The sequence below is a fragment of the Pleurodeles waltl genome, chromosome 12 (assembly GCF_031143425.1).
Source record: "Pleurodeles waltl isolate 20211129_DDA chromosome 12, aPleWal1.hap1.20221129, whole genome shotgun sequence".
NCBI classification, from domain to species: domain Eukaryota; kingdom Metazoa; phylum Chordata; class Amphibia; order Caudata; family Salamandridae; genus Pleurodeles; species Pleurodeles waltl.
Window position 1 is genome coordinate 289,268,953 of NC_090451.1, and position 15,376 is coordinate 289,284,328.

The window sequence follows — 15,376 nt, forward strand, 5'->3', positions numbered from 1 at the left end:
TAGTACTTGAAGTAGTACTATAGTTGTACTACTCACATAGTACAAAATACTATTCACAAAACTACAACAGAGACCTATTTTCTGTGGTGAGGTCTCCATTACAGTGACCAGGATTTTACAGTAAATATAGGAGATACAAGTAGGATTGACAGGAGAATGGGGAATACTTGTTACTAAATCGGTGTTTAGTGAAATGTAAGGACGGGTTTAGGGAGGGACATGCTAATACCAACAGACACCCGGAAAAGAGTAGGGCCATTGCTGTTCACAAACTTGTAAAGGTAGTACGGTCTTAAAGGTATTAAAACAAGGTCAAATGTACTCTAGGTCATATTAGGAGAAACTCATCCACTACACACGGGTATTGTAGAACAGCCCCATAGAAATCAGTGGAGCCTTGGAATTAAAATAACACCCAAGAGGAATGTAATGAAGTAATTAAGTATTTAGCCTATTGGTGGTCACCCAGTAGGTAGTTATAGTTAAAACCTAGTTTCCATAGGAAAATAATTTTTTTGTTTGGCCAACAACTTTGACAACGTTTGACAAATTCTCACAACATTTTCAAAACTAGTTTCCACTCACTTCAGCTGCTGTTTTGAAAGTCTCAGGGTGATTCGTCAAGTGGGGGCAGAGAAAAAGGGGGGTTCCAAAACACTTTTCCCCCATGCAATTTCCCATAGGGATTTTTAGAGACGACTACAGCTCGGACTGCTGGACGGAATTACACCAAATTTCGTAGAAAGCTAGATCTTGGTCCAGAAAGCGTGCTTTTTGTAATTGTGTAAATTCATTCAATAGTTTCAGAGATATTAAAGGAAGAAGAAATATAGATATCTAGGGACGCAGATTTCATGCACGTCCTGAATGAAGTGTTGGCAACCACTTTGGGGTTCGGAATCAACCGAGTTCCAAAACAAAAGTAAACATAAAGAGAAGGGAGCAGGGTAGTAATATTCTGAACCACTAGGGGGTGAAAAAGCATTAAAAAAAAATCATTAGCAGCAAAATTCACACACTCTCATGCAGTTGTTTATCCTCGTCCATGGGTGAGCCAAGTCCTGGGGCAATTTTAAATCATTAAGTTGGGGAGTGATGCGCACCCGGCCTCACTCCCCATAGGCAATTGCGGTCCCTCTCCAGGGCAGGCCAAATGAATATGATGTGGAGGTGGGCCGCGCACCCCCTCTGAAAGCAGTTTACAGCCCCGGGGACCACCACCTCCTCAGGGCTAGATCTCAAAACAAGAGGGGGTCTGCGTGCACTCTCTTATCAACCCAACAGGGCCCCATGGACCACTACCACCTTGGGGCCATGGTAAAATTTCCAAGGGGTAAGGAGGCTGTGTGGACCCCTTCCCAGGCTACATTGGGCTCTGGGGACCACCACATTTTACGGGATATGGCCAAATATTAAGTGGGTGTGGGGCCACATGCTCCCCCCAGGCATTATTTGGCCCCAGGGACCGTGACCTCTCCAGGGCTGGCCCTACGTAAGCAAGGTAGGGTGGCCATGCAGCACCCCCATCTTGAAGCCATTAATAGCCCTGGGGATTGTCAACCCCAGAGTTTGCTCCCTGTGTCTTGAGGTGCCTACCCTCGGAACATAGTAGTTTGCTGTTGCTTGGCAGGAGCTATTACAGCTCCCGCCATGCAAGAGTAAACTGTAAGTCTGTGCCCATAGGGAGGGAGCAGTAAAACTGCATGTACAGATCTTTCGGAAAAATGTTTATTGCAAATATTACATTGATTTTTTCAATTATGTTATCAGAGATGTAATGAGTGCCTTAATTTGTGGGGTACTTAGCAGTGCTTTGCGAAAGTGTGAGTTATAGTTACCTTAGGGCATGAGTTATAGTTACTTGAGATAACTAACCATAACAGCTGAATTTATGTAGTTTTGTACATTTAAAATGTGAGCTAAAATGTCCCTGCAACCTTTGGCTTTTTAAGTGAATTTCAATGTTTTTTTAATTCTATTTCCTAACTACAACATCCCTGCAACTTTTGTTTTTTCCAGTGAATTTGTATGCTTTTTTTTAACATAAAGTCATTTTCATTACTATATATTAATCCAACCACCGCTATGCATGGTCTGGCAGCCTTATGCCCTACATGGCCTTCGACTGTGCTCCCAGCAGCCAGTCCTTGCGGCCAACCCCCCTAACCATCCAACGCCATGCTGCACATGCCCTTTGGCCAAGTACAGTGGCAGTTGGCCACAGGTCCGTGTGCCCCCCCACTCCCAGCCAATTTCAGCACTGGGGAACCCATTCCACCTGGCCCGGCCTTCTAAAGTATTTTTTTGGGTGGAGGGGGGCTACACCCCCCGGACTATTACAGCCCCAGGAACCCCATCCCCTGGGGCCTGGCCATCACCAGGTGCCCCTCAGGGCACTCAGTCAAAATGGTTGAAGATCGCAGAGGGAGCCTGAAGGCCGCCACTGACCCAGCTGGCTCCCCACCTCCTGCAGGTGGGGAGCCAGCACTGTTATCACAGAGAGTAAGCTGCTAAAGATGCAGCTCCATCTGTGTGAGAGCAATAGTTTCCTCTTGTTTCCTGCTTGCATCTCTGCAGGCACGGAAGAAAGAAAACCTTTGCTTCCAGCAAGTGAAAGCTGTTTGACAGCTCTCACTTGCTAGATCCAGAGTCTTGCTCTGACTTGGCTGGAGCTGTCACAGCTGTTCGAGGGGGTGTGGCAGTCCCCAGGGCAATCGCTGGCTCCTTGAGGGGGGACGTGTGGTCTCCCGCCAACATGTATTTCCTCGGTCGGTGGTGGTCCCTGTAGCCATCTATCAGCAATGGACCCCACCTCATAGTTTTATTTTAGCCCCAGGAAGGTGGTGATCCCTGGGGCTGTGGGGGGCTGCATGGCCCTCTGCATATTATACCACATGGGTCCTGGCGAGGTGGCAGTCCCTGATGCCGTTAGGGGCCAGCGGGCCAGCGGGCCAGCACCACAATACATTTTAAATAAACTTCGGGCGGTGTCAGTTCCCAGGGAATAAAACTGCCCTAGGAGGGGGGACCTGTTCTCCCTCCTTCTTACATTTTACATGCTTCCGGGACCTGGCCCACCCAGGGGCTTCTTGAAAACAAGTGCAGGAGCCTGCACTTGTTTTTTTTAAATTGTTCCCACAAATGTGTGCCAATGTTTTTTTAAAGTTCTTTTTCGCCTCTGGCCTCAAAGCTAAGGGTTCAGGTTGTCCCTACCCTGGCCCCTTGTCTTATTTTGTTACTTTTTTTCTGGGAGTTGGGTGAAGCCAAGTCCGTAGATGGCTGCCAACAAGAGCTCTGCATTTCCCTGCACAAGCTCGGCATTATTTGTGAAGTTGTCTCGACCAGAGCTATACAAATGTGGATTTCCTTAAATTTCTCAATAAAAAAGGAACGGATTTACACCAAGGAACTGAAAACGTAATCTGCATACTGAAAGCTACTTTCTGCCAAATTTGGTGTAAATCTTCGGGCAGCTTGGGCTGTAGTTTGTTCAAAACTCCTATGGGAATTACCATGGGATACACGTTTTTTAACTCCCCCTTTTTCTCGGCCACTGCTTGACAATAACCCCGTAACTTTCTGTGCACAACAAGAATCACTGGCACACTTTTTTGGAAAATTTTGCGACAATTCATCAAATGGTGCCAAAGATATACTACAAACTGCATGGCCCGGCTGTTCTAATCCTGGCAAAGATTTGCGATCCCATGGTCCTCGTAGCATGAACATTGGCAACATATTGAGGGATCTGACTGCTCGATTGCCTGGCTTACTTACTTTTCCTTTTATAATTTTAGAAAGCCCGCTCACTTGTGGTAACAGTGGGAACGCCCTTTTTCCGGGACCTCTTGTGGACCAAGAAAGGTGACAAACAATGCCTATTACCGCTGTCTTCACGTTGATAATCCTCGTCCTGATGATGACCCTGCATTGATTAATCCTACAATAGGGTCAAAACTTTGCCAAAACATAAAATTGTGGACTGATTTTTAACTTGGCCGAACGTGGATGTGGATATCTAAAAAGATAGATATCCCAGGACAACACTATCATTCATTCCAGTCACTTATATATATATGTATATAGCACCAACGTGCCTTTTTCACCTTGTCACTTTGCACTGTGCCGTAAACACAGTGGAGCACCTTATACATTTTATAAAGTTATAATTGTCTTTCTTAATACTCGAATAAAACCATTTAATTATCATAACTATTTACTTCTGAAACACTTGCTCTATATATAATAAAGTGCAGTGGAAGTTAAGAGCTACACTTCTCCCTTGGGAACCATTGGTGTCTGATATTGTGTATACCCGGGTCCCTTGGTTATGGGTTAATCCCCCATTTTCTAGATAGAAAGGTATAGGCAAGTCAAAAAATGCTTTTTTTATGGAAACATGGTCCTAGCTATAACTACCTCCTGGCAACCACTGATATGTAATGTGTGTGTGTTACTGTTTTCACTTATTTAATGTTTTTATACAAATATATACACTTTACAAAGTGGCTATTGCTACTGTATAGTTATAGTTAGGTCAGAGTTTCCATAGAAATAATGTTTTTTATTTTGCTAATAAGTTTGGTGTCATTTGACAAATCAGTGAGCAAATTTCCACAAATAAAGTGAATCCATATTGAAGCCTTCCTAAAAAGTTTTGGGGTGATCCATCAAGCAGTCGACAAGAAACAGGGGGGTCCCAATACATTGATTTCCCATGTTAATTCCGCTAGGAAATGTCTGTCACTGATACAGGAAAATGGCTACACAGAATTGAACCAAACTTGGCAAAAAGTTATAACTTTACTCAAAAAGTGTGCTTCTTGTGATTTGGTGTAATTTTATTCAGCTGGTTTTGAGAAATATTTGTTAAAGAAGGTGCTCTGGATGGTTATAAAAAGGTTTTAAAGATAGGTTTATCTGAAGTATTGGTGTCCATTTATGCTGTACTTGGACACTTTAAAGGGGAATAAGTAGTACTGATTGCCTGACCACAACATGGACAATTTGTTTTGGTAGCTATCACAGGACTCAGGAACAAGGATTCTGCCTCATAAATATGAACAATAAGAAATATAGGATGGCAGGGTGAGTAATCCTAGGTGCATTTTGTGGGGGGGGGTCCTAAGAGACCCCCTTCCCTCGATTGGTTGGCCACAATATAAACATGTTATGGGAGCCATAACAAGAGTTGGGGTTATGGTACTCATTAGAATACATTGTAGTGAACACCGGTTTTTGATGGTCACAAATAGGAGCTCTAAATAAGGGTTACTATAGATTTTAGTCACAGTATAAATCATTTTTTGATGGTATCATTGTTATTTTTAGAATTATGGAGTTTCGGGGCGATTTTACTATGAGTGGGTTGACCTTTTGGAGTTTCACTCCACAGAGCTCCTTGGAGTTACATGAAAACTATGAGAGATTCCGCAAAGTTCTGCAAATGGGTAAAATTAGGCATGTCATGCAGCTCATGGTGATTTTGAGCACTGGGAGCTCGTTCCATGCAGAAAAATAAGCGCAAACAGCATCACCTTGTTCTAATGTACAACTAGATGCTACCATTCTGTATTTTTGACAAAAGTGTGGTACCCCTGATACTATCTTGATGGAAGCAAAGCTGTAATACGTAAAGTGCATCCTTTGTAAATCCACAAAATGAGGGTTTTTTTGTTATAGAAGTTATGGATAGTACTCTAGCAACCAAATTGAGAATAAATCTTCTATGAATTCTTTTATATGTTTCTCATTCATGTCAGTAAAACATTCTGACATGCAAATTGAAACGTACTTTTTAACACCGAGAGCAGGATGTTTAATTTCCCCAGTATTCTACTGCAGCTTTCCACAGTGTTCTAATGGACAACCACAGCGCTAACATTCTACCCTAATGACAAATGTGTGGTATACCTCTCCCAACTTTATGGACGCAAAGTTATAAAACTTAAAGCATTTCATTTAGAAATGAACAAAATAAGGATATTCTTTTGGTGTACAAATTGTGGTTAGGTCTCTCTAGAGCTACAATGAGCTTCTTTGAGTTCTCAAATACAAAAACAAGACACTCCTGAACACCATTTTGTTGGAGTAATGGCTTTTGATTTAAAGCCTTCCCTGAAGAACAGGATGTAGTAAATGGGGATTAAGATGTTAATGCAGACATGAAACCGGAGGGTTAAAAATGTGAGGTGAGGTATGGGGTTTTAGTAATTTAAGGATATTTTAAAGGATCTATAATTAGTTAAAGAGATAGACATCTGCATAAATACAGCATTACCTTTCAACATCTGTTTACTCAGCCTACTTATCTCTCAGCCATGAGCAGGTCTCTTATTTTAAAATAGTAACATTTTGGTAGACAATATGAATATATGTCTCTTCTCGCTTGCTCTTTCTCTATCTATACATAAAACTGAAATTCAGAGAAAACAACAATGGTTAAAGTGACATAATAGTTAGGTGTTAGAATGAGGCATGAACTAACATTAAAAAAAAGACTGAGATTCACCAAGTATAGGTTACTGAAGTAACCACAACTTGCACAGCCAACAGTGACTGTTAATAACCTCATATATGAAATCACTCATTGCATGTTAAATGATATAAAATGATATAATTGAAAGCAACAATCATGACATCTCAGGCACAGCCCGACCAGATCCTGCTTCCAATCATTAACAGGAACTGGAATCAGGGCCTAGGATATGGCAAGGCTTTGTACTGAACCCTCCACAGGTATCAAACTTCCACTGCACATGATCTTTATCCATACGTAGGGCAAGTCTGACAGGGCTTAGACTGAGACCATGGTCTTCATCTACCCCTCCACAAGCAATGAACTCCAACTATGCAAAGACTTTGAACCTAGACTGTGAAGGTTGTTTGAAAGCACTGGTTTCACACCAAACCCTGCATCCAACATGCAATTGGAATTGAAATGTGGGCTTGCCCTATGGCCAGTCCCTGCACTCAACCCTCCACATGTGGCCAAATTGTTATCATTTAATTTAGTTTTTATATACATACATATATCTACAATCATTATATTTTTGCAAAATGTAATAATACAAAAAAGTTATTCTGTCTAAATACAATTGATATATTTGAATTAATAATTATTTGTACACATTTACGTTGATGAGTTAATGTGTTGTAAAATTGTATTTTTTTAGTTTTATTTTAGGTTAGGAGTAAATATATAAAACTATTTTACACATATATTTGACATTAAACTATTTTGTTAATGTGTTTTAAATACTAAGAAACATTAATAAGATCTTCTTCATGATGGTGGAGATCTTCAAATGTGTCAAACAGTTACTTGTAAGAATTTTGTTTTCGCAAAAATATCATGGCTCAAAATATGTTTGGTAAATATAGACTTTCTTTCGCATGTAATTGTTTGGTACATCAGTATGCTTCAATATCAAGGTTTATAATATGATTTATGTTAATATTGTGTTTTGTGTTTGTTGTAGTTAGTATGTGTAGTTATTTTAAGTACAAGCATTATGTTTGGGCTTAGTAATAGGGTTAGTTTACTCAATAGTTGTTAGGGTTCGTTATGAGTTAAATTTGATTGTAGTAGTAGGTTTGGTATTTGGCATTTTATTAGGGAGTATGGTTTAAATTAGGGTTTTTGGTTGCCTCTTTTGGTTATTATTGGGTTTATGTAACTGTAGGGGTTTGGATATATTAAAGCTTTAGGTTGATGATAGACTATTTATCCTTGTATCTTTTGTGTTCACATATGTGTTTAGGCTTCGGGGTTGTAGGTGCCATTAGGGTTTGGGGAGGTATTAGGTTTTGGGACTATTTTGAGGTACAATTATTTATTTGGGGTTCACACATTTTTAGAAATATCATTTATAGTGGGTAATTGGTTAGGATGGTCGTGCATTTTGGAGTTTAGATTTTTTTAGGTGGTACAGGTAATTTATGGTGTATGGGTACTATTGAGACATTGAGTGGGTACTGGGCTTATTTGGTAGAGATGTTTGGTATTCAGACACCTTTGGGGGTTTTGTGGCTTATATTAGGGATTTGAAAGATTATTCTGTTAGTCTGTCTGTATATATTTAGTGTTAAGGTACATTTTTGGAGGTTATGCTTTAAATTGGGATTGATAGGTTTGTTTGGTTGGGAATGTATTATTGCTCCAGGTGCTTTTTGGGATTCAGGTAATTTAGTAGTGGGCTATTTTGGTGCATTGGAGCTATTGTAATATTTTATGGGATTTTAAGGGGCTCAAATTGAGTTTTGGGTTCCAGGTGTTTGGGGGATTTAGGTTAAAATAAGGTTTTGGGTGTTTATTGTGTTTCGTTTGGACTTAATATTGGAGTTCATTTAGAATTTTCAATAAACTTTGTAGGGCTGAGCTTAGAATATAGAGCATACCTCTTACACTTTTGCCAATGTGTTTAGTCCTGAAATTAGAATAGATTTAAACTTTTGGCTAGCATTCCTCCCATCGCCATTTGTGTGTTTGATGTAATGACCTAATTGCCTATGGGAATGCGTAGACAAGGGCCCCTTGCTTACTGCATCACAGGGTCCATGCTATACATCACTAACAATGGCTATCCAGGCCAGAAGGAGTCTGGGTTACCTGTGTTCCCTTCTACAGGGGCTTTATCTTGATTGTTCTCCTGTGGAGCATGTTCAACACTGATTTCTATAAGGAATGCCTCTGTTTAGAGTGGCACAGTGTGTGAAAAACTATGGGTTCTGATGCCATTTCAAGAGATTGCTAGTGGTTTCGATTACTTGCAAGCATTCCACCCATCACCTTTTGAGCATCTGATGTAACTCTTTACGTGGTCAAGGGTAAGCCCAGGCTTGGGCTCCTTGCTTGTTTTCTCACAAGATGCAAGCAAAGCCTAACTGAAATTAGTCTACTTGGAATTCAGCTATTGAAATGATAAAATGCCAGTGCTGTGTTCCAAATAGATTGGTGCTTTAACCCATGCAAAGATACCTTCTTCCCCAGAGCTGGAATTTAATACAGTCTCAAAGTTATCACTGTCCCAGTCTGAGTTTACATTATTCCTTTTTCGTGAAAGATGAATATTAGATGTATTAATCGCTGTGTTAGCACAAGTACACTTCCTCATCAGAGAAATGTATTTCATTTTTAGAATGATAGGAAAGCTGAATTTATCTAAAAGTGCATCACACAATCCCCCAAAACCAACCTACCTTTCCTGATGTCTTTACTCCTTTCCAAAGGCTGAAGAAAAGAATTATCACAACCACCAAGAGGCACAATGTGAGCTGCCATCGCGGTAGACCGAGGTCATGGATTCCACTGCTTTCATGGAGATGCAGGACACCTCGTCTGTTTTCAAATAAAAATAAAACAGTTCTGGTTAGGCATCTCTCAAAACTATTAAATGTACAGTTGTTCAAGTGATCACTGTGATAACAAGATCAATGCACTGAATTAATATTATGCTATTGCTTATTGACCAGAATACATGGATGACTCCATGTGATTTAACAGGAGATCGTTTTTCACTGAATAATTGGGTCACATATCTCTACCAGGATTTCATAACTTTACAAGCATTATGGTTAATCATTCCAAAATCTAATAATTGGAATGGAAATATTGAGACAAGGTTACAGGAGGTTTGTTCAAATGGTTTGCTCTTCCAATATCTGCCAAGGAAGAAAGTGAAATTCATGATGGGGTAGGAATTTTTCTTTCTTTTCAGAGCTATTGACATCTAAGCTATTATATCTCCTTCTACCTTTTGCAGAGCTCTAATGTTACCAAACATTTTATAGTAATTTTACATAAAATGGATTATGGTCTCCCAAGCCTGGATAAAAAAGCACTTTTCTCACTTGAACCAACTACTTTCCTGTATTGAGCTTATTGTCACCGCTAAGGATGCCATCTTCCTGTATTACTCCAGGACTAACCAGATACTACGTACACAGACTGGTCTCTGTTTAAGTCCTCTGTCTGTACATTCCATCTCTACTCCCATGTTCAATAGAATTAATTTGAAAGAAATGCCTTTTCTGAACAGAAGTATACTAAACAATACATAAACAATATGAATGTAGATGTTTTTCCTGACCACCTGCTGTTAGAGCCCCTTATGCCAAGATGACTGAGAGACTGGTAAATGGAAAGTTCAAACAACAAGGATAATCTAAAGAGCTGGAGATGGAGCTTAAATCCTGCGTACTCAAATGTAACACTGACATGGAACATAGAAAATGTGGACTGGTACATGCTGTTTTTTTTTGTTTTTTTTAGTTGATCAGCCTCAATATTTCTGTTTTGGTTTGAGATTATAAAGTCCACAATCCAATAATTGTGGGATAGGTGAGTACTATCTATAGCCCACCCAATCCTGCAAGCAGAAGAACTTTACCCAACACTTTTGAGACTTTTTTAAAAGACTAATTGAAAGCCAAATGTGACACTATGGCATCAGTCAGGGAAAGATAAAGCGCATTGTAGGCGTTCAGGATATTTGCAAACTGTCTCCGCAGTGAACTCCTCTATAGTTGATCTCAGGCTGTGGCACTCTGCTTAGTCTGATCCCATGAACATAACCTTCTGGGGAGATAACACACAACATTGGCACCTGCCTGAAAGACCCCTTCCTCTTTCTGAAGCTTATTGCAGTTCTTAAATCCTCTCCACTGTGAACTCTGAGTTGCCTATTCACCTCTCAGAACATAGCTATATGTTTTATACAGTCATGGGATGACCCCAACTAGAGAAGGCTAAGGGCCAGGTATATTAAGAACTGGTTGAAAATACTGGTTTCCAATTTTTATGTACTAAGAGGTTGGTTGGCAAATTACAGAATCCTTGTGTGTTAGGATTAGACCTACCTCATGAATATTAATGAGGCAGGTTGCAAGCTGCTTCATCACAGGAATCACAGCCATCACAGGGATGGTGGCCTCCTGAGATCAGCAGAGCACCCTGTCAGTGATTTCTTTCCTCCTGTTTATGAATACCTTACAACCTTCTTTGTGGAGGTGCTAAAAGATTAATGTTTTACGACTGGAATTCAGTTGTAAAACATTAATACATTTCCAATTCTGTATTTGGTAAGGACTCCATAATCACACCCCTTCCAAATATCAAATCGATATTTGATCACAAACCTAAATTGAGATTCAATAACATGCTAACAAATCGCAAATTTGTTATTATTATTATTTAGTTATTATTACTACTGTTGCAAATGGCCTGATTTTGCAAAAACCTTTTGTAATCACAAAAAGGCTATGTTCCAGAAATGCAAATAAATTGTTAAAGCTATTTTTTTCCTTTCTTTCTTCTATTGTTTTTTCTCAAACTTATCGGGTTATTCAACTAATGCAGTTTTACATTTAAAGAACTCTAGTTGAACCATGCATTTTTTGGCTTTAATTGTGCAACTGTGGACTGGCCCCAACCTCTAGAACAGTAGTGCTTGAATGCGGCCCTCATGACAAAATGTCAGCTCTCGGTCTTTAGCTAAAGCTAATGGAATCCTGACACAGCGTATCTTTCTAAATCACCCTGGGTATACTTTAACTTCATGAGTATTCACTTACATCACATGACTGAAAAAGACAACATTGTGGTGGTCTAGTAGTCATGAATCTAAGAATTAGCAGCCACTTTAAACACTTGAAATCTGAAACGTTTCCCACAGTACAATGCTTGGTCGTGAAACTTAAAATATTGTTTTAATTCCTACGGGAATCAACATTACACACCAAGTTATATTAAGTTATGTGTACATGTATAGTGTAAAACTCACCCAGAGCGGGTATCCTGACACTGGACCAAGAGCTCTATGGGCCTAGGTGAAGAAGGCAATAACTATTGTGAACATCACCACCACACTCTAGATTCAGTCTAATAAAAATATATATTTTGGTTCATTTCAACTGGCCCTGGGTTTTTTTCTTTCATTTTTCTCAATGCATCTAGCTTCAACATTGACTGAATCTCACACATATCAAAGGCCATTGAATAAAACAGAATGTGAAACGCTGTGAATCCTTAGCCTTCTTCCTGACAGCACTGCTGGGCACTACTATATTATTGAAGCTAGCAGCAATGCTGTATATAAAATTTGAAAATTAGTGATGCACTCTTTTAATTTAGTGGGCCGATCTCTAGAAGCCTCATGCCATACCTACCATTTTGGGCCTTTTAAAACTAAACTTTATTTATTTAGTATGGTAGATTGTTTTGCTTATGTTGGCGGTTTTCCTTCAGCAAGGGCTTACCTTCTTTTACACCTAAGATTTTGTCTCAAACCCTTCTTCCTTCCCCCTGCTCTTCCTTCCCTGAATCTGAGCCTTGCCATAGGGTTGTATAGGTCTGTTATAGACCCTATCTCAGCACTACTTAAATTTCTCCCCAGAGTATCCAGCATGGATGCCCAATTCAAGGACAATATGCTAAAGACATCTATCCCTGGCATATTCCTTGTTTGGGCCTGTTAGTGGCTGGAAACATCCTAGCACCTGCATTTATCTTCCTACAGTATCCAAAGACCCGAACAGAAATCTGAACAATCCATCAAATTGTAAAGACCATCCTGTCTGTCACTGAATACCTCTGGGTATGTCCTTCTGAGGAAGCCCTCACTAGCCCACTTCCACTGGGGTGGCTTAGATATATCCAGTGCCTGCCTTTACCCTGCTCCTTGATAGGCCTCATACATCTACCACTGAAGCATTAAGGTCCATACCTTGGTTGTCCTTACTCTGGTCCTGGAGAACCTTGACAGAACAACTACTGTAGCATCAGTGTTACTTCTTGTGCTGTCCTTACTCTGCTCCTGTTGTGTATAAGTTTCTTCCTTGGTTAACCTAACATTACTCCCGAGTGGCCTTTTCTGACCTACTACTGTAACATCAAGATCCCTTCCTGTGTTGCATTAAATTCACTTCTGAATAGGAGTCACAGACCTACTACTATGGCACATAAATTGTTAAATGGAATGCCCTAACTCTACTCCTGGGTTAACCTAACAGACTGACTACTGTAGTCCTTAAGTTCCTTCTTGGATTACCCTAAAGCTAAAAATCATTGTGGGGTGAATGACTAAAAAATCTTTGAAGCCAAATGAACCTATATAAAAATAAAACCACACCAAACATTTTGAAATAGTAACAGCTGCTGCTGAAGCTTCACCCACCTTTGTTCTTGATGTCCCAAACAACACATTTGAAGACTTTGGCAGCTATTTTTACATGAAAGTGTGAAATATTGAAGCCCCTATTGTCTTAGTTCATGACAGATGGATTTTCCTACCCGCTGCAGAAAATGACAGAGCAGATGGTTCCATTTCAGATATACCATAGAAAAATCTCACAAGCACTATCAATATTTTGTTAACACCTAGCTGCCTCCTGGACCATCTCATTAAACCTCTATCCAGGCGTCTTCCCAGACAGTCTGAAAGGCGGCTAAGTCACACCAATCCTAAACAAAACACTGCAAACCCAATTGACTTCAATAACTTCTGTCAAATCATTGGAACTCATTTCCCCACCAAACCTCTTGAGCATTGTTGTGAGAAGCAAAATTCTTAACTCGTGGAAAGGCAAAAACCTAGGAGTGCTGTCTGGGTGGCCCTGAACCAATCCGAACAAAGTTCCTATGCTGGGCCGTCCCTAACGTTTTAGTGCTTACTCTGAAACATGGCCAAATCAATCTCAGAAAACACTTTTCAATTGTTTTTAAAAATGGTGGAAGTCCAAATCAGGCTCTCTAAGCAACCAGTCCTGCCAATGCTCTTAACCATTAAAATTAGGATCCTCCAGTCTTGCCACCAGTAGAAAACATTTTGAAACTGGTCCTCCACTTATGCTGCCCACCTTATAAAAGGAGCCATTGAGTCTATGAAGAGGTCTACTTCAATGGCTCAGTCACACTTCATAATGTGCATAAAACTGCTGTGGGATCTACTAACTGTAGTGAATATTTGTCTCAACTTCTCCTCTCACTCACACTTATTTGATAAGTTCAGGGTAGTGATTTCTGAGAGTGTGAAGTCTTGTACTTTTATTTCCATTGTCTTGCTGATGGAGAGCTCCCTGCACAGGCGATGCACCAGAAAGGCTTGTGTCCTTCAGGCAGAGGACTTAACAAATGTACTTCATAAATTTCCGTGGGCACAGCTGCAGGAAGAATTCTAATTTCACACGCTGAAGGAGGTGGGAGCTTGGTAGATGCATTTTAGGAGCTGCTGGAAACTAGACAAGGATAAACAACATTCCTAAACTCATTTTTGTGACATTTGTACTGCAAAGGACGGTTGATTTTAGCTTGTGCAGTACACAAAACTTTTGGGATTCTGTACTGCCAAAAAAAAACATTAACCTATCAGGCATATCTCAATTCTAAATGGCAGACAGCGGTGTTAGCAAAACAATTATTTTTGCCCTCTGTGTTGCTTTCTACACAGCGGGCCATCTGATTCTCATTGAAAGTCAGATAAACTGTGAGATTCAGTGTAATAGCCAGATAAACTGTGTGATTCAGTGTAATGCCCTCAAATGGATTGAATCCTTCTTGTTGGGCTGGATGAAGCTCATCTCATTCAATAGGGTTTATTTAGGTCTGAAGCTAAGGCTGCATGCTCGAGCATCCGCAGTGGTTTTCAATCTCACCCCTGTTATTTATTCCATATGTATATCCTTGGTATCTGCTACATGAAAATAAAATATTCAAATGGCTCTCCATCAACACCAGATGAACCGTCACTCAAGCCCTAATCACCAGCCGGCTGAACTACGGCAATGCACTCTAAGTAGGAACCACCACGCACCTCCTGAAGAGACTACAGACCATACAGAATTCAGTAGTCCGGTTCATCCTCAAATGGACCCACAGCACCTCCCACCTGAGGAGGCTCCACTGGCTCCCCATTTAGAAGAGATGTCAGTTTAGAATGTTGATTTATAGATACAAGGCCCATCACAATCAAGGATCAGCATACAACAACCACTAACTCCACTTCCACCAACCCTCCAAACACCTGTTCTCTGCTTTCCTCTCCCACGCACCAAACCCCCACATCTGCCATCGCAACAGTGGAAGACACTCCTTCTCCTACTTTGTGGCAAAATCCTAGAACGACCTCCCCCTTCTCCCATGGACCTCATTCTCTCGTCTATAATTCAGGAAAGGGCTCAAGACCTGGCTGTTTAACTGAACCCCTTAGCAGCTATGTTCTCATCACCAGGATACCCTCAGAAGTGATTAGCTGCAATTTATAAATCCTGTTTGATTCATTTGCAAGAACGTCTACAACCCCCCGGCCTAACTCTACTGGGAACAGAAGCCATTCACCAAAATATGGAGGATATTCTTCTGAAACTGAATCCAACCAAA

The 15,376-nt window shown here is 40.4% G+C and overlaps 1 protein-coding gene across 1 annotated transcript in view; it reads right to left on the reverse strand.

The window, feature by feature from the left end:
- The window catches only part of SLC6A2 (solute carrier family 6 member 2), an 821,779-nt gene that overhangs the window by 407,736 nt on the left and 398,667 nt on the right, over positions 1-15,376 (reverse strand). The window contains exon 5 of the mRNA XM_069216273.1: positions 9,202-9,340. Coding sequence (XP_069072374.1) covers positions 9,202-9,340 — 139 coding nt within the window. The remainder of the gene's footprint in view (positions 1-9,201; positions 9,341-15,376) is intronic.